Below are 19,618 nucleotides of genomic sequence, written 5' to 3'. Positions count from 1 at the left end.
TGATTTAAATTTATTTGTCCTTTATTTTAAATATTGTATTTGTTCCCGTTTTGTTTTTTTACTTTAAAATAAGATATGTGCAGTGTGCATAGGGATTTGTTCATAGGTTTTTTTATAGTCCGGCCCTCCAACAGTCTGAGGGACAGTGAACTGGCCCCCTGTGTAAACAGTTTGGGGACCCCTGAGCTAGATACATGAATGGACCGATGTGACTTCAGGAGGCTGCAAGCACTCTACCTTTGTGCCCCATGCCTAGGAGGTCTCACAAGGCATTATCTAAGCGCTGGTCCTCCAAGGACTGATCATATGCTGACAAGGACCAGATAAAGAAGTGCTGGTCAGCAGATGAAGAAACGCTAGAAGAATCTCTGGGCTGCAATTTTTATCTAATTAACTTGTCCTTAAATTCCAAACCCCTCTTTCTTCTCATCGTAAAAAAGGTTGGCTGAGATAAAGTGTTAAAACGGGGGGTTTTTTTTTGGGGGGGGGGTAGAAGGGGCGGTACATAATCCCTGTCTTCCCTGATCATTGACCATCTGAATAAAGTGCCCATAAAGATTCGATCTTCTGCCCTGGCCGGTTGGCTCAGCGGTAGAGCGCCAGCCTGGCGTACAGGGGACCCGGGTTTGATTCCCGGCCAGGGCACATAGGAGAAGCGCCCATTTGCTTCTCCACCCCCCCCCCCTCCTTCCTCTCTGTCTCTCTGTCTCTCTGTTCCCCTCCCGCAGCCGGGGCTCCATTGGAGCAAAGATGGCCCGGGCGCTGGGGATGGCTCCTTGGCCTCTGCCCCAGGCGCTAGAGTGGCTCTGGTTGCGGCAGAGCGACGCCCCCTGGTGGGCAGAGCCTCGCCCCTGGTGGGCGTGCCGGGTGGATCCCGGTCGGGCGCATGCGGGAGTCTGTCTGTCTCTCCCCGTTTCCAGCTTCAGAAAAATACAAAAAACAAACAAACAAAAGATTCGATCTTCTTCTCTACTTATATGACTGAGTGATGACAGGCAGCATGAATGCGAATATTTCTGGTTTCAAAACCACACAGTATGAACCCCTTTATCAGCCATTCCCAACAGCTGGTTTGGGCTCTGCACTAACAAGCCGTATGACCTTGCGTGCCTCTCCATCTCCCGGACTCAGCTCACTCATCTGAAAAATGTGGTCTCTTGGGATGCTAAGACGCTAAGCCGACTTGTGGGCTTATAAAGGAGTCTCAGCTCTGACACTGTGACCTCTGTCACTGCCCTTTATATGCCTGTTTCCTTATCTACAAAAATTATATTCCTATCTCGTTAATGGGAAGATTAAATAAATTCACAGTAGTAAAGAGTCTGAAACGGTGGGTGATACTCAGTATATACCAGTTTCCAAGAACCAGCGAGGTTCATTCAGGACCTGCGTGAGACACGCCGCCACCCTGGGTACAAAGTGCGAAGTGGCAAGAAACTACCCACTGCTAGATGCGCGCATAGCGCCCTCGCGCGTCCAGCGCCCCAACGGCCGGCTCGGCAGCCCCGCCCATCGACGCCCGCGCCTGCGCAAAGGTGCCGCCCCTGAAGTTTGTTGTTGTGAGCGGTGTCCCGGACGCCAGCTCTGCTACCATGGCGGTGCGACAGGCCCTGGGCCGGGGCCTGCAGCTGGGCCGAGCGCTGCTGCTGCGCTTCACGGCCAAGCCTGGCCCAGCGTACGGATGGGGGCGGGCCGAGCGGCCGGGCCCCGCGGTGGCCCGGGGCCGCGGAGAGCGCCCGGGGCAGGCCGCGGGACCCGGCGCAGAGTTGCGCAGGCTCGGGCTCCCCGACCGCTACCGCTTCTTCCGCCAGTCGGTGGCGGGGCTGGCAGCGCAGCTCCAGCGGCAGTTCGTGGTGCGGGCCCGGGGCAGCGCGAGCCCTTGCGGCCGGGCAGTCTTTCTGGCCTTTGGGCTGGGCCTGGGCCTGGTGGAGGAGAAGCAGGCTGAGGGCCGGCGGGCGACCTCGGCCTGTGAGGAGATCCAGGTGAGCGCCAACCTAGGACGGGGCGGTGCTGGGGCGAGAGTCAGGCGCGGAGCGGCCCTTTACCTGCTCGGAGGGCGGGGCCCGAGTGTGGGCGGAGCCCTGAGCGTTTTGGGCGGGGCTGTGGTGGCGGTGGGGCTGTGGTGGCGGTGGGGCTGTGGTGGCGGTGGGGCTGTGGTGGCGGTGGGGCTGTGGTGGCGGTGGGGCTGTGGTGGCGGTGGGGCTGTGGTGGCGGTGGGGCTGTGGTGGCGGTGGGGCTGTGGTGGCGGTGGGGCTGTGGTGGCGGTGGAGCTGGGAGGTATTTATGGACCCTGAATTAAGTCGAGATTTATCCTCCTCTGACCCGGATATTCATTGGAAATCACCAGTTAAGGCTCGTTTTAAGGGTTACTGGTCTTCTGGTAGGAGAACAACACCTCGCTTTTGTTTTACTGTTTTTCCTTGCTCAAGCATCATGTTTTGGAAGACAGGCTGCTAATTATACCTCATGTTGCACCATTGCTAATGGTTTCGTGTAAATTCTTAAAAACTTAATGACAAGCCATAACACTCTGCCCCTGAGGTAGTTGTCATCCCCAATTTATGGATAAGGAAGCATGCTCAGAGAGGTAAAATGACTTGCTCGAAGTCACACAGCTAATAGAGTAGTGCCCAGAGTCTGACTCCACGCCTGTGCCCTTCAGCACTGGGCAGGCTGCCTCCACGGGTTAGCCAAACAGTAACATAGCCGATGCCAAAGTTAAAAACCATGAACGGCAGGAGACAACATCACACCCAGAGGTTTATAGTTAACCTGTGTGGAGTTATCGGGAGTGACTGGGTATGTAGTGGTTCTTAGGCTTTAAAAAAAAAAAGCGCTTTAAATAGCTGTTTCTACTCTAAAATCTGTATTCGTCAGGGTTCTCCAGAAAAATAGAACCGATAGGATGTGTTTATAGAAAAGGGGGTTGGTTGTAAGAAATTGGCTTTGCAATTCTGGAGGCTGCCAAGTCCCAAATCTTCAGGATAGGTAAAGAGTCCTTGTTGCAGTTCAGGTGTGAGGGTCATCTGTTAGCAGAATTCCCTCCACTTCTGCGGTTTGGAACCCAGCAGTTTACAGCTTAGGGCTGAGGGGCTCGAGGGTCCCGTGACTTGCCCAAGGACACAGCTGGTTAAGGACCTAGCACTGTCTCCCTGTTTCCTGGTTTCCAGCCCAGTTCTTGTTACTCAACACCAGAGCATCTCATGTTTGAGCTCTGGATAGTTTGGGATGACAGGTGACATCTGGCCCAGTCCCCAGCCGCTGCTCTTGTCTTTTGCTATGGCTTAACTGGCAGCAGTGTAGGGTGGGAAACTTGATAATCCTACTTAGAATTCTGAAGGCTTAGAATTCTTAGAATCTCAGTTTAAAAAACTGAGCAGCTTGAGCCTCCTGAACTTAACCTGTACACGTCCTTCTCTCACACTTCACCCTCCCATGTCTTAAAATTTCTAATTAGTTGACAATTATTTTTTTTAATTTATTCATTTTAGAGAGGAGAGGGAGAGACAGAGGAGAGACAGAGAGAGAGAAGGGGGGAGGAGCTGGAAGCATCAACTTCCATATGTGCCTTGACAGGCAAGCCCAGGGTTTCGAACCGGTGACCTCAGCACTTCCAGGTCGACGCTTTATCCACTGCGCCACTACAGGTCAGGCCTGACAATTATTTTTTAAAATTCAGGTGTTTGACTTCTTATGCAAAAAATCACCAATTCTCGCATTGCTAATGCTAAAATTCCATGTAGTGTCAGAGCAGAACAGATGCTGCTCCTTTTAGATGGATGCCCATTGGGGGGTTGGAATTCAGTTATAAAATAGGCAAAAGATATGAGTGTATATTTCACCAAGAGGAGATACAGATGTCGAACGTGTATATTAAGAGATGTTCAACATCACTAGCCTTTAGGGAGTTGCAGGTTGAAAACAATGTGATATCACTGCATACTTATTAGAACAGCTAAAATAAAAAATAGTGATAATACCAAATACTGGTGAGGATATCAAATGGTACAGCCACTCTGGAAAATAGCAGTTTCATTAAAAATTAAACATGCATTATCATATGACCTAGCCATTGCAGTCTTGGGCATGACCCAAACAAATGAAAACTTATGTTGACACAAAAACTTGTACACAGGTAGCTTCTGTGGAAAACAGTATAGCAGCTCCCTCCCCCCAAAATAAAAAACAATTAGTGTGTGATCCAGCAATTCTTCTTGATGTACACACAGAAGAATTGAAAGCAGGGACTTGAATAGATATTTGCACACCTATGTTCATAGTGGCATTATTCACAAAAAGTAAAATGTGGAAGTAATCCAAGTGCCCATCAGTGGATGACTGGATAAGCAAAATGTGGTATATGCATGCAATGAAATATTATATATCCTTAAAAAGGAAGGAGATTCTGATACTTGCTACAACATGGATGAACCTTGGGGACATTCTATAACTATGCTAAGTGAAATAAGCCAGTCACAAAATGACAAATACTATAGGATTCTACTCGTATGAAATTCATAGACAGAAAGTAGAATGGGGGCTACTAGGGCTGGAATGGAACGAGATAGGGAGTTACTGTTTAATGGGTATAGAATTTAAGTTTTGCAAGATGAAAACAACTCTAGAGCCAGATGGTGGTGGTGGTCACACAACAATGTGAGTGTACTTAATTGTACACTTAAAAATGGTTAAAATGGTCTGTTTTATGTTGTTTATTTTTTACCACAGTTCTTAAAAATAATTTTTAACCCTGTACATGAATCTTAGCAGTATCATTCATAATAGCAAAATATTATATACAACCCAAATGTCCTTGGGTAAGTGTATTGTTAAACCCTGGTATATCCACATAATGAATTACTAAGCAATAATAAGGAATTAACCACTGATGCAGCTAACAACCTAAATGGACCTCAGGGGCATTATGCTGAGTGAAAAAGTCCCAAAAGGTTATACTGTGTGATTCCATTTTTATAACATTCTTTAAATAACAAACTAGAGATGGAGAATAGATCAGTGGATGCCAGGGCATAGGGAGGGGAGTGGTGGTTCAAACACAGAGAGGTAACACAGTTCAGAGAGGAGAGAGAAGGGGGGAGGAGCAGGAAGTATCAACTCCCATATGTGCCTTGACCAGGCAAGCCCAAGGTTTCGAACCGGCAACCTCAGTGTTACTGCGCCACCACAGATCAGGCAGAAATAGGGGGCAGAGGGAATAGTGTGAGCAGTGGTTCAGAGAGTGGCATATGAAAGGTAAGTATGGGCAGTGCACAGACCAGAAGTTCTAGGGCAAACCTGATTGGTGGTGGCACAGTGAGGTCCCAGGTTTGAACCCCTAGGTCTCTGGCTTGAGTGCGGGCTCATCTGGCTTGAGCGCAGGGTGGCTGGCTTGAGCGTGGGATCATCGACATAATCCCATGGTCTCTGGCTTGAGCCCAAGGTCTCTTGATTGAGCCTAAGGTCACTGGCTTGAGCAAGGGGTCACTGGCTCGGCTGGACCCCCCCCCCCCGTCAAGGCACGTATGAGAAGCAATCAATAAATAACTAAAGTGCCACAGCTACGAGTCAATCTTATCTCCATTCCTATCTCTGTCTCTCTCACTTGCTTTAAAAAAATGTATTAGGGCCCTGGCCGGTTGGCTCAGCGGTAGAGCGTCGGCCTAGCGTGCAGAGGACCCGGGTTCGATTCCCGGCCAGGGCACATAGGAGAAGCGCCCATTTGCTTCTCCACCCCTCCGCCGCGCCTTCCTCTCTGTCTCTCTCTTCCCCTCCCGCAGCCAAGGCTCCATTGGAGCAAAGATGGCCCGGGCGCTGGGGATGGCTCTGTGGCCTCTGCCCCAGGCGCTAGAGTGGCTCTGGTCGCAACATGGCGACACCCAGGAGGGTCGCAACATGGCAACGCCCAGGATGGGCAGAGCATCGCCCCCTGGTGGGCAGAGCGTCGCCCCCTGGTGGGCGTGCTGGGTGGATCCCGGTCGGGCGCATGCGGGAGTCTGTCTGACTGTCTCTCCCTGTTTCCAGCTTCAGAAAAGTGCAAAAAAAAAAAAAAAAAATGTATTAGGACAAGGTACTGAATAACCCATTGGCTAGATTGTTGAATAGAGGAGTGAGTGACATGTGAAAGCAGTGAAGTCTGATCTGGCTCAGAAGCAGGTGAAGGGATGATGGAGAGTAGTAAAGTCTAGAGGTGGGTGACTAACCATGGAAAGGATCAGCAGATCAGACAGAATTGGAGGCGGAGCCTGGGCTACTAGACAAATGATGTTACCTGCCTGAAGTGGGGAAGGACTCTGATTTGGGGAAAATAGGCTCTCTTCTGGTGCATCCCCACCAGCACCTGCATTTCCCTCTATTTCCATTAGAATTCTTATATTCTTGTTTCCTTTCTGGAAACAGTAGACCCACCAGATTCCTAAGAGGTAGAGACAGGATTTAATGACTCAGCTCCAGGGATCCTCCTGATTTCACCCCCTTGTCTGCAAAAGTGACCTGAAGTCATTCACAAATGGAAGGGTGACCACACACTGCCCATTTGTAGCTGTCTGCCAAGGTCTTTGCAGAGAGCTTCTCATAATCAGCATTGTGCTGGGCGCTTGAAGGCAGCAAAGGAGTAGTGTGTGTCAGCTGCAGAATTTGGAAGTTTTGACCTCTTAACTAGCGATATTCAGTGTTGGGCTGTCTTTGATGCAATGAAGCAACAGAGTTAGAGAAACATTCATCTGAATGACGAGAAAGAAAGGCAGGCTGGCCTGAGCCCAGGTTGAGCAGTAAAACCTAATGGGGTTGTATTTTTAATAGCTCTCAGTCTTGTCATTGAAGACCTTGCCCACTATACCTCCAGTCTCCCATTTCCCATTACTTGAGCCTCCCTGTCTCACAGTGCATGCTTTTTTTCCTCACAGGCAATTTTCACACAGAAAAACAAGCTGCTCCCTGACCCACTGGACACTAGGCGCTGGCAGGGCTTCCAGCTGGAGGAGTATCTGATAGGGCAGTCCATTGGCAAGGGCTGCAGTGCTGCTGTGTATGAAGCCACTATGCCTGTGTTGCCCTGGAAGCTGGAGCTGGCCAAGAACATCAGACCTCTTCCAGGGAGAGGCCCAGATACCATCCCACCAAGAGAAGAGGAGGAGCGAGCTCCCCGGGCCCCTGCCTTTCCCTTAGCCATCAAGATGATGTGGAACATCTCGGTAAGGATAGGCCTTTCATCTTCCAAGTGCCAGTCTTAGGGGACCTGGAGATGCTTTTCCCAGGAAGTAGATTGGAAAAGACGCATACTGCACAGTCCAGGTGCCTATATAGTTAGGCTTCCTCACACTCTCTCAGGTATAAAGCAGCGTGTCTCAAAATGTAGTATGTCCACAAGTCACCTGGCAGTTAGCAGATTCTGATCTCAGGTCTGGGGTGGGGCCTGAGATTCTGCATTTCAAAAGCTCCTAGGTAATGCTCATGCCACCAGTCTGAACCACACTTCGAGTAGCAAGTGTCAAAAACATTTGTTTTTCACCTGGCAGTCCTAGCTGATCAGTTCATTTCAGGACTGCAGTTACCACCATCCTCTCTCGTTCCCTTGGCCGGTCTCCCTGAGGAAGAGGAGCCATACTCCTTAACTCTAACTCACCTCCAGACCAGAGGCTTGCTTGTCATCTCTCCTTGCTGTCAACTCTGGGAGGACTCGGGGCTTTGGGAAATTGAGTATATTCCCCCACAAAAATAAAGAGTTCTCTTTTTGGAGTAATTTCTTTACTTTGCCATTACATAGGTAGATTTAGAAAATTCATTAAGACCTGATGGTCTTTCTTCTGCCCAGAATATCTGTTCTAGGTTAACATAGAAAACAGCCATGCAGCTCATACTGGACACCAAAGAGTGCAGTTTCTTGTTTTGTTTTGTTTTGTTTTGTTTGTATTTTTCTGAAGTGAGAAGCAAGGAGGCAGAAAGACAGACCCTCTTATGTGCCCGACTGGGATCCACCCAGCATGCTCACCAGGGGGCGATGCTCTGCCCATCTGGGGCTATTGCTCCATTGCAACCAGAGCCATTTTTGTACCTGAGATGGAGGCCATGGAGCCATCCTCAGTGTGTGGGCCAACTCATTCCAGTGGAGCCTTGGCTGCGGGAGGGGAAGAGACCGATAGAGAGAAGGGAGAGGGAGGGGTGGAGAAGCAAATGGTCGCTGCTTCTTTTTTTTTTTTTTTTTTTTTTCATTTTTCTGAAGCTGGAAATGGGGAGAGACAGTCAGACAGACTCCCGCATGCGCCCGACCGGGATCCACCCGGCACGCCCACCAGGGGCGACGCTCTGCCCACCAGGGGCGATGCTCTGCCCATCCTGGGCGTCGCCATGTTGCGACCAGAGCCACTCCAGCGCCTGAGGCAGAGGCCACAGAGCCATCCCCAGTGCCCGGGCCATCTTTGCTCCAATGGAGCCTTGGCTGCGGGAGGGGAAGAGAGAGACAGAGAGGAAAGCACGGCGGAGGGGTGGAGAAGCAAATGGGCGCTTCTCCTGTGTGCCCTGGCCGGGAATCGAACCCGGGTCCTCCGCACGCTAGGCCGATGCTCTACCGCTGAGCCAACCGGCCAGGGCCTGGTCGCTTCTTCTGTGTGTCTTGACCAGGAATCGAACCTGGGATATCCACATGCTGGCCAATGCTCTACCACTGAGCCAACCAGCCAGAGCAAGAGTGCAATTTCTTGTTTTGATTTTGGGAAGGAAGGTTATTAGACCATTGCACTTCCAAGCTGGATTAATAGCTACAAGTAGCCACATCCTTTGTGTAAAACATCCAGTTGAAGCATCATAGCTTCCACTGGTTGGGGCTTGAGAGCTATTGCATTCATAAAAGCTAAATGACTTGATTCACATAGGATCTTCTTGTTACTTAAGTTTCAGGAGTACTGAGAGCTGTTCCTAGTGAAATGAGGAAAGTAAGGTGATTTTCCTCCTCTTTGGTTTTTTTGTTTGTTTCCTACTTGGGGATGGGAAGGCTGTTCCATGATTCAGCACAACTTTATCCGGGGTCAGGCTCTGGTTTGTCGGCTGAGGGGACCCTACAAGGATAAGTTTGGTGGTAACCAGAGGCACCTGTGGCAGGAAGAAGGGTCCCATGCCCTGACCATCTTGATACCTCATCCTGCCCTGGCATCTGAGCTGCCAAGAATTTGAGGTGTGGGAAGCATCTTTGACTTGATGTGGATGACACCTCTGCCCTTTCTCCCAGGGGAAACTAATCTTGGTTGCCAATTTAGAGAGGTTATCTCATCTTGATGGTCAGAGCCAGTTCTGGTCCAGACTACAAGGAGGACTTGGACTTGCCATTCTGCTTGGGTCTATGTAACCCTGGGTTCATTGTGGATGTTTTTCAGGCTGGCTCCTCCAGCGAAGCCATCTTCAGCAAAATGAGCCAGGAGCTAGTCCCAGCTAGTCGAGTGGCCTTAGCCGGCGAGTATGGAGAAGTCACTTACAGGTAAGTGCCCATCTGCCCAGCAGACTGGCTGTGAGTTCTTTGAGAGCAAAACTATTGCTTGTGTCCTCAGCACTCAGCACAATGTCTTACACAACATGCAGTACACAGTAAATGCTTACTGAGCAGTGGATTTTCAGTTGGTGGATAATTAATTTGGGAAAGATTGTAGATCAGCTGACTCCAACTGAAGCAGGGAGAGAGAGGGCCATCCCAAAATGCCCATTCCAGAAAGTGGGAAATTGATCTCATTTCTGATCTTCCGAAGTAATACCCAGGTGGAGTCCCACCTATCTGTGCAAACTGAACTCTGCCCCAGCAGAGGGAACATCCATTCCTCTAATAGCTGCAGTGCACGTGATGGTGCCAAGAGATTAAAAAACAAACAGGAGCCCTGGCCTGTGGTCGCGCAGTGGATAAAGCGTCAACCTGGAAACGCTGAGGTTGCCAGTTCAAAACTCTGGGCTTGCCTGGTCAAGGCACATATGGGAGTTGATGCTTCTTGCTCCTCCCCCTTCTCTCTCTCTCCCCTCTCTATAATGAATAAATAAAATCTTAAAAATTAATTAATTAATTAATTTAAAAAGAAAACAACAGGAGCCAGACATCTCAGGAGCAGGGTCAGTGTGGTAACTTCCAGAATGGTATATGCTTAGGTGCTGAGGGAGCCCAGAGGTGGTGTGTGTGTGTTGGGCGCATTCAGAAAGGCTCTTGCTGCCTTTTGTTTGTTTTTTTCATTTTTCTGAAGCTGGAAACAGGGAGAGACAGTCAGACAGACTCCCGCATGCACCCGACCGGGATCCACCCGGCATGCCCACCATGGGGGTGGTGGGCAACGCTCTGCCCACCAGGGGGCGATGCTCTGCCCATCCTGGGCGTTGCCATGTTGCGACCAGAGCCACTCTAGCGCCTGAGGCAGAGGCCACAGAGCCATCCCCAGCGCCCAGGCCATCTTTGCTCCAATGGAGCCTTGGCTGCGGGAGGGGAAGAGAGAGACAGAGAGGAAAGCGCGGCGGAGGGGTGGAGAAGCAAATGGGCGCTTCTCCTGTGTGCCCTGGCCGGGAATCGAACCCGGGTCCTCCGCACGCTAGGCCGACGCTCTACCGCTGAGCCAACCAGCCAGGGCTTCTTGCTGCCTTTTGAAGGATGAGCAGGCATTAGCTCAGCAAAGCAGTAGGAAAAGAGGCGTCGTCCTCAGGGAAGAGTGGGTGGATGGCAGCCCAGCCGACGATGGCTCCGAGTCCTGTGTCCACGTGTTTGAGCTGTGACAGCAGAGGCACTGTGCTCACTGTAATATTTGTAGAGCACCAGGAAGAGGTGGGCCTGCTGCATTTTTGGTAATTTTACCAGGGGGCTGATTTATAGATCTAGTTCTGTCAAAAGCAGGAAGGTCAGAAATAGGGACTTAAGGAAATACACATAGAAACCCCTCCATGGCTTGGAAGGCTCCAGATGACTGAGGGTCCGTGCAGGTCTACAGGCTCGGTACTGTCAACCTCTTCTCCTGATTCCTTTGTAGGGAACAGCGTACTGCTGACTGTCAGCTGCCTTTGTGGGCTAAAATTATCGTGGTGTCAGCTTCAGCCTGCTCACAGGGTGCTGTCCCGTAGCTGCGAGCACTGTGATGTCTGCCACAGACAGCCCTGCCCAGACCTGTCGTCTGACGTAGTCTCTGCCACTCTCTAGTCCTGTGCCCTGCCTTCGTTTCTTTTTATAGCAGTTAGCACCGTCTCTCTGTAAATCACAGATGTCTGTGTCTACTGATTCACTGTCTCCAGCTGTGCTACATGCTGTCTGAGGACAAGGCTTTTTAGTTTTGTTTACTGTGTTCCTCCACAGCTGAGGGGGTGTCTGTTGAATGATTAGATGAATATGGCCAAAGGTCTGTTACCTAAAGTACTGGTGACATCTAATGCAGTCTCAGGAGAAACGCTTCCCGAAGAGCACTCGGTGTATTTCTGCCAGGCCTTTGTTCATCTAGGGACCGCAGGTTCAGTCCTTTGCATCTGCTCCTCTCACTCCTTTTCCCACCTGATCTCTGATCGTGTCCTACTTACAAGCTACTATTCATTGTACTGAATTCCTGCTGCCCTCCCCCATGGCACCAGGCTCCTCCGTGACTGTTCTGTTTCTGCATGCAGTTAGCTATGCTGGGTCACCCTCAGTATGCCTCCTGTGCCATTCCAGGTCTCACTTCAGACACACCCACACTTTTCCTCAGGGCTCTCATGACAGCCAGAGCTTTCCCATGTGGCACTGACAGCCTTGAGCTGTGATCTGATTATTCCACTAGCCCCAGTGGCTCAGGGGAACAATGCTTTGACTCATCTGATTGCATTGAGCCCACTGGGGTGGACTCAAGAGAAGGAGCAGTATTAGCTTGGGAACTGAGGCAGCTCTGAGGACAGGGCAGGCATCATGCTCCCCAAAGTTGTCTTGATGCCTCTGGGCTTCTACTCCATTCTCTTCTCTCTGCCACCTGGTTTCATATTTCTTACCCTATGGTGCTTCTTCCTGTATCCCTCTGGCTTGCACACCTTTGGTTTCCAGTGGCCCAAACCAAACCTCATGTCATCCTTACACCACCTCCATTGCTGAGTGCCAGGTTACCACCGTGTTTCCTTGTTCGTACCCCTCAGAGAAGGGAACTAGCCCCTCCCCTTTTCCTGCCATTGGATCTCAGAGGTGACTGCAGGCTTATTGCCCTTAGTCTAATCCCTAGTTCAGTCATCTTTGGTTGAGGGGCTGAGCTGGTATGCAGAAGGCAGTCATGAAATCAAAAACATGGCCCCCATGCCTTAGTACGGCTGTGGGTGTGGGGTTTCTTGAGGAGGAGGGTTGGCAGGTCAGGCAGGTGACAGCTCTACCACCAACTGTATTCATTCATTCATTCAGCAAAGGTTTATTGAGCTCATGCTCCACATGAAGTGTTATTGCAAGAACTCGGAATCACAGGTATTCTAGGTCTTTTCTTTACAAGTATTACCAACCCTATGAGGTATGTTACTACTACCTTTTACACCTTTTGCACTTGTGACTGAGCCCAGAGAAGTTAAGTAACTTGGCCAAGGACACACAGTGACAGACCTGGAATCCAAACCCAGGCAGTCTGATTTCCAGGGGCTCTTAACCACTGCCTCTGCCACATGGGATGGATGGATGAACTAGTGGAGTCATCAAATGTGATGAATCATCTTAAAGGATTTTTCCTCTAACACCAGGCTCTGCACCTGGAACACAGCAGATCTATTGTAAATAGCTAATAAATAAATGGCAGTATTTACTATAGCCTTAGATTGTCTTTCCAACTGTTTCATTTATTACTGACCTTATGTTTGTTTCTTTTGGCTGAAACAGAAAGTCCAAGGGAGGTCCCAAGCAACTAGCCCCTCACCCCAACATCATCCGGGTCTTCCGCGCCTTTACTTCATCTGTCCCACTGCTGCCAGGGGCCCTGGTCGACTACCCAGATGTGCTGCCTCCACGTCTTCACCCTGAAGGCCTAGGCCATGGGAGGACACTTTTCCTTGTTATGAAGAAGTAAGTGGCAGGCATATGGCAGGACATGGGGTGAATGGGAGCTGGTCCCTGTCGCTGTGCACCTGGAGCCCAGGGTCACAGAGAAGAGGGTCCTCACACTTTGGGAGATAAGGCCATGCTAAGAGCAGTTTCTGTTTATGACAGTTTTCCATAAAAACAGAATCTATTCTGTAATATTTAGAACAAACTTTTCACCTAGTGCTTTCAGTGCATTTGACTGTGGTCCCTCCTCTGGCTGCCTTGTCTGTGTTTGCTTTTAATATACACAGATCTCCTTCCTCCCCCTCTGCGCCCCTGACACTGCTGCAGTGGTGGTTTGTTTTGGGGGTTTTTTTGTATTTTTTTTTTTTTCTGAAGCTAGAAACCGGGAGAGACAGTCAGACAGACTCCCACATGCGCCCGACTGGGATCCACCCGGCACGCCCACCAGGGGCGATGCTCTGCCCACCAGGGGGCAACGCTCTGCCGCGACCAGAGCCACTCTAGCGCCTGAGGCAGAGGCCAAGGAGCCATCCCCAGCGCCCGGGCCATCTTTGCTCCAATGGAGCCTCAGCTGCGGGAGGGGAAGAGAGAGACAGAGAGGAAGGAGAGGGGAAGGGGTGGAGAAGCAAATGGGCGCTTCTCCTGTGTGCCCTGGCCGGGAATCAAACCCGGGACTTCTACACGCCAGGCCGACGCTCTACCACTGAGCCAACCGGCCAGGGCTGCAGTGGTGTTTTAAGGAAATAAGCATCTGTACCATTACTTTCAACATGTGAGGCTCTGGCTCTTCCTAATTTCAGGATAGCACGTGGGAATAGAAAGGAAACATGGGGCAAAAAGAAATCAAAAGGCTCCAGGAAGAAGCGGAAAAGCCATCATCCTAATAGTAAATAAGATGCTAGGACTGTCACTGCGTGATAGTCAGAGGCCCTGTTGCCCTCTCCCCAGCTACCCCTGTACCTTGCGCCAGTACCTTCGCGAGAACACCCCAAGCCCCCGGCTCGCCACCATGATGATCTTGCAGCTCCTGGAAGGAGTAGATCATCTGGTTCAACAGGGTGTCGCACACAGAGACCTAAAATCTGACAACATCCTTGTGGAGTTGGATGCAGGTAGGTACCCGGCTGCTCTCAGAGCTCTCCAGGGGGCACTAGACTTGAGGTCTGGGAACAGAGGTCCCTTTTGTTTTTAATGTCCTATTATAAATTGTTGTGTCTAACATTTAGCTCTGTACATGACAGGCAATCTCTGCTTCAAAGTGGGGCTTTCGTTCTCTTTGGGATTTGTGGAGGGACAGTTAACATTTTTAAGCTCCTTTCTGTTGCTCACTAATAGAACAACCTCAATGGTGGATTTTTTTTTTTAAGATTTTATTTATTGATTTCAGAGGAGAGAGAAAGAGAGAGAAGCAGGGTTGGGGGTCTTGTATGTACCTTGACCGGGCAAGCCCAAGCTTTTGAACCAGAAACCTCTGTTCCAGGTCAATTTTCTCTCCACTGCGCCACCACTAGTCAGGCAGTGGTGGATGTTTTCTTGGAAAAAGTCCATAAAAGAGAGAGACTTTAGCTCAATATAAGAAAGAATTTTCCCCTGGCTGGTTGGCTTAGTGGTAGAACATCCACCCAGCGTGTGGATGTCCTGGGTTTGATTCCTGGTCAGGGTGCACAGGAGAAGTGACCATCTACTTCTCCACCCTTCTCCCTCCCCCAACTCCCTCCTCCCCACGCAGCCATGGCTCAATTGATTGGAGTGAGGGATTGATTGGAGTGAGCGTGAGGGCACTGAGGATGGCTATAGCTCAGTTGCCGAGCAACAGAGCAATGCCCCATAGGAGCCTTTCCGGGTGGATCCCATTCCAGGGGCGCATGTGGGAGTCTGTCTCTCTGCCTCTCCTGTTCTCATTTAATTTAAAACAATCCCCCCCCCCCCCCCCAGACTGAAAGCTGTCCAAATGTGAGCCCAGTTCCCTCTGGAAATAGTGAGTTCCCTATCACTGGAGAGTCTTTATTTCCTAAAGGCATTTCTGTATTCCTGTAGCTAGACCTCCCATTCAGCTCTCTGAGGAGCTCTCCCTGCTCTCCTGGACCAACCCTGAGTCTGTTAGCCCCTCTCACTCATGTCTTGATGGTGGCTTTCGTAGGAACGTAGGAGGACCTCAGAGAAAAGGTGGAGAAGCAGTCTCTTACTCTCCTGTCCCTTCCCCAGATGGCTGCCCCTGGCTGGTGATCTCAGATTTTGGTTGCTGCCTGGCTGATGAGTGCGTCGGCCTGCAGCTGCCTTTCACCAGCTGGTACGTGGACCGGGGTGGAAACGGCTGCCTCATGGCTCCCGAGGTGAGTCCTGCTGAGTGTGTCATGCGCCATCAACGGAGACTTCGGTGTTTCTGCTGTTAAATGAGACTTGGTACCTCATTACTCCTCAACTCCTCCATCTTTATGACCCATTTTTGGCATAAGTCCCTTTGCTGCCATTTTGCTTTAATCTTGCTCTCCTTGATGCAGCTGGGAGACACACGTTTTGTCGGCACAAAGTAGACAGCCTAAGCAGATCCTCTGGGTCTGAGCTACAGCTCAGTCAGATTCCGGGTTCCTTGGGACAGAGTTCAGATTAGCCCATGAATCGGGTGCCATGCAGGAGCATAACTGGCTTAGAAATACCAGCAACAAGACTGCTTACCAACTGTTTTTTGAGCAGGTGTCCACAGCCTGCCCTGGCCCCAGGGTGGTGATCAACTACAGCAAGGCTGATGCCTGGGCAGTGGGAGCCATCGCCTACGAAATCTTCGGGCTCTCCAATCCTTTTTACGGCCACCTTGAAAGCCAGAGTTACCAGGAGGCTCAGCTGCCTGCGCTGCCTGAATCAGTGCCTCTGGATGCAAGACAGCTGGTGAGGTCCCTGCTCCAGCGTGACGCCAGCAAGGTGAGGCTGTCCCAGGTTTTGCAGGGATTTTGCAGGTAGAAACCTCAGAGTAAAGATCAGGTTTGGGCAGACACTAGAGCAGGGGTCGGGAACCTATGGCTCGTGAGCCAGATGTGGCTCTTTTGATGGCTGCATCTGGCTCGCAGACAAATCTTTAATAAAAAAATAACATTAAAAATATAAAACATTCTCATGTATTACAATCCATTCATTTCCTACCGCTCATGTTCATGGTTGTGGGTGGCTGGAGCCAATCACAGCTGTCCTCCGAGACAACACCAGATTTTTATTGGATAATGCATAACATACACAGGTCATTGTATGGCTCTTTTAAAATATGTGACATTCATGGCTCTCTCAGCCAAAAAGGTTCCCAACCCCTGCACTAGAGTGACAGATGGCTCCTCTGTCTTACAAAGAAAAAGGCCTTCATATGAATTATACAGGAGAAAATAGATCTTCGTATGAATTGGAGGAGGGGAGCTAGTCACCAAATTAACCAGAATTCCAGCGATTCAGTAGTTCTTGGCTTTAGTTGCTTAAGTTACTAAGAGGGGAAAATATGCATTTTAAAGAAATGTCTAATGGAGATGTAGTTTATGGAAACAGCTGAGATGTAATGAAGTGTAATAGGCAAAGACATCTATGAGAGCAAATCTGGACATGGTGAAATTATTATAAAGGAATCTAAAGGCCAACACATGTGAAGCCACACTTGGAGTGGCACGTCTGATTCAGGTGGCATGCTTAGTGGAAAGAAGAGAAAAGGGTTCAAATTCTTGTTCTTCCACTTACCTCTCACCATTCACGGTGTGCTAGCACAGTCACAGTAATGCTTGCAGCCACCAGGTACTATGAGATACAACTCCTCACTCCGGACAGTGCTTGTCACAGGAGGCGGTTTGTGGACCCTCCATGAAGGGGAGGCTATTCCAGCTGGGAGCACATTGCCTCTGGCAAGTCTGTGTGCGTGGAAAAGCCTGGAGCCTGGGCAGAGAGCAGCCAGTGTGGGTCAAGAGAGAGAAGGGTGGCCCTGGCTGGTTGGCTCAGCGGTAGAGCATCGGCCTAGCGTGCGGAGGACCCGGGTTCGATTCCCGGCCAGGGCACACAGGAGAAGCGCCCATTTGCTTCTCCACCCCTCCGCCGTGCTTTCTTCTCTGTCTCTCTCTTCCCCTCCCGCAGCCAAGGCTCCATTGGAGCAAAGATGGCCCGGGCGCTGGGGATGGCTCTGTGGCCTTTGCCCCAGGCGCTAGAGTGGCTCTGGTCGCAACATGGCGACGCCCAGGATGGGCAGAGCATCGCCCCCTGGTGGGCAGAGCTTCGCCCCTGGTGGGCGTGCCGGGTGGATCCCAGTCGGGCGCATGCGGGAGTCTGTCTGACTGTCTCTCCCCGTTTCCAGCTTCAGAAAAATGAAAAAAAAAAAAAAAAAAGAGAGAAGGGTGGAGAATTTGGTTGGGACCCGAGCAGGGAAGAGCCTGAGGTGAGGATTCCTTACCAAAGAGGGCTGTGGGCTGGACACGTTGTCACAGGTGTTGTGAGCCTCAGCTCCCCCTCCTCTTGCAGAGACCGTCTGCCCGAGTTGCTGCTAATGTGCTCCACTTATGCCTCTGGGGCGAACACACTCTAGCCCTGAAGAACCTGCAGCTGGACAAGATGATTAGCTGGCTCCTCCAGCAATCAGCGGCTACTCTGTTGGCCAACAGGCTTACAGAGAAGAGCTGCGTGGAGACAAAAATGAAGATGTTGTTCCTGGCCAACCTGGAGTACGAGGCGCTGTGCCAGGCAGCCCTCCTGCTCAGCTCCTGGAGAGCAGCGCTGTGATGGCTGGTGTGGCGTGTGAATCACTAAAAGAACTTGGCAGTATCTGTGTTGTGATAGTGTGTGAATGCCGAAGGAGGGGCTTCCGAGGTGTGAGGGGCAGAGTCAGGAGAAAGATGGCGCTGAGAGAGCTGGTCAGCAGAAGAGAAAGCTTTTGGTTTGGGAAATGGGAGGAACAAGTCAGGTCAAGCTCACAGTCTGTAGCTGTTAACTCTTTAACTCTGTGATTTTGAATGTATCATATAATCTGCATGATCTCAAGTTCTCTCACCTATAAAATAAAGAAACTGATCTAGATAGGAGCTGACAGATTTTCCCTATAGAGGGCCAGACAGTAAATACCCAGGTTGTTGGAGCTAGTCAACTCTCGTAATGCAAAAGCAGTCTTAGTCTTACATACTGTATGTATGCAGACAGGTGTGGCTGCGTGCCAAGAAGGCTTTATTCACAGACACGGAAATCTGAATTTCACGTGTCACTTAGTCTTCATTGTTTTAAACCTTTGCTTGCAGGCCATAAAACAGCAGGCAGGAGGCTGGTCTGGCCTGGCCTGCAGGCCATAAAACAGCAGGCAGGAGGCTGGCCTGGCCTGCAGGCCATAGTTTGACAACTCCTGGTCTAGATGAATTCACAGGGCCTAACTCTAAAAACAAAACCCTGATCACTAGGTCCCTATGTGTATAGATGCTAAAATTATGACGAGATCTTTGCCTACAAATCTAAATGGTTATGTTCTCTGCACCAGGTGAGATCCATGCAGGCATTCAGGGTTGACCTCAAAGCCCCGCTTTATGCTCGTGTTGTCTTCATAGACCTCTGAAGAGCAGGTGGCTGAGTTGGGCTTAGAGGCTGGGCTGAGGAAGGTGGGCCTGCATCGTTTAGAGACGATCCATGCCAAGGCAGTGCGGTTAGTGGCGTTATCTGAGCCAAGACGAACATTTGCACAGGTCACTGTATTCAGGTATCAGAACGAAAAACACACAGGCCTGAAAAGCAGAGCCCGTGTGCCCTCCCAGTGGGCCCGCAGCGGGCTGTGTGAGGGAGCGCCAGGGCTCCCCCAGCTCCTGCACTGAGTCTAGCAGAGCTGAAATGACCAGGAAGATGGACATTAACAGCATAGTGTTTTAAACTTGCCAGCTTCCTTCTGACTAGCATTTCTTACAGGATTGTGAGAAATTAAATGCACATTTAAACTGCAGAATATGGATGTGCTTTGAACTATTTGGCTTTAAGACTGATTATTATACCATAAAGACAAGAAATTTTGTGGGAGCTTGACAGTGGGAAGGGATTTTGCATATAATTTTGCACATGCTTTTTGGGAACTCAGCTATTGACTAAAGCAGTGGTCCCCAACCTTTTTTGGGCCATGGACCATTTTAATGTCAGAAAATATTTTCACGGACCGGCCTTTAGGGTGGGACGGATAAATGTATCATGTGACTGAGACAAGCGCCAAGAGTGAGTCTTAGACCGATGTAACAGAGGGAATCTGGTCATTTTTTAAAAATAAAACATCAGTCAGACTTAAATATAAATAAAACGGAAATAATGTAAGTTATTTATTCTTTCTCTGCAGACCAGTACCAGTCCGCAGCCTGGGGGTTGAGGACCACTGGGCTAAAGCAAGTGAATGTATATTTAAGGTTCTTTTCAACCCAGCAGTTCTCTAAGTCGGTTATAAAGGAAAGGGTTGTTCCCTTAGATTTCTCATTTCAGTGACTCCCCACCAGCCACAGCATATCACTAACTTTATTTTATCTCTTGAGAAGTTTGGAAGCACTATCATTTCATGCTTAAAATACATGAAATGTATTTAAGTCCAGTCTTGGGCAAAATTAAAAGAGGCCGCTATTTTGTACACAATACTGAACGTCCCTCCCTGAGCAAAGCACA

At 50.0% G+C, this 19,618-nt stretch overlaps 1 protein-coding gene across 2 annotated transcripts; it reads left to right on the top strand.

Moving 5' to 3' along the window:
• Positions 1–1,533: 1,533 nt before the first annotated feature.
• PINK1 (PTEN induced kinase 1) lies at positions 1,534–19,274 on the top strand. Of its 2 annotated transcripts, XR_010730503.1 has the most exons (9): positions 1,534–1,982; positions 6,903–7,190; positions 9,366–9,466; positions 12,821–13,003; positions 13,934–14,097; positions 15,191–15,318; positions 15,680–15,904; positions 17,468–18,278; positions 18,318–19,274. XR_010730503.1 is itself a non-coding variant. In XM_066270231.1 (8 exons), exons 1-8 carry the CDS (start codon positions 1,593–1,595, stop codon positions 17,723–17,725), a joined length of 1,737 nt encoding a protein of 578 aa, XP_066126328.1. In that variant the 5' UTR covers positions 1,534–1,592; the 3' UTR covers positions 17,726–19,274. The 2 variants fall into 2 exon arrangements, 1 of the variants encoding a protein (XP_066126328.1); XM_066270231.1 differs by having other exon boundaries at positions 17,468–19,274.
• Positions 19,275–19,618: the final 344 nt, after the last annotated feature.

The sequence above is a fragment of the Saccopteryx bilineata genome, chromosome 3 (assembly GCF_036850765.1).
Source record: "Saccopteryx bilineata isolate mSacBil1 chromosome 3, mSacBil1_pri_phased_curated, whole genome shotgun sequence".
Taxonomy (NCBI): Eukaryota; Metazoa; Chordata; class Mammalia; order Chiroptera; family Emballonuridae; genus Saccopteryx; species Saccopteryx bilineata.
The sequence above is the reverse complement of the archived record's forward strand: the minus strand, read 5'-3'. Positions and strand labels throughout refer to the sequence as shown.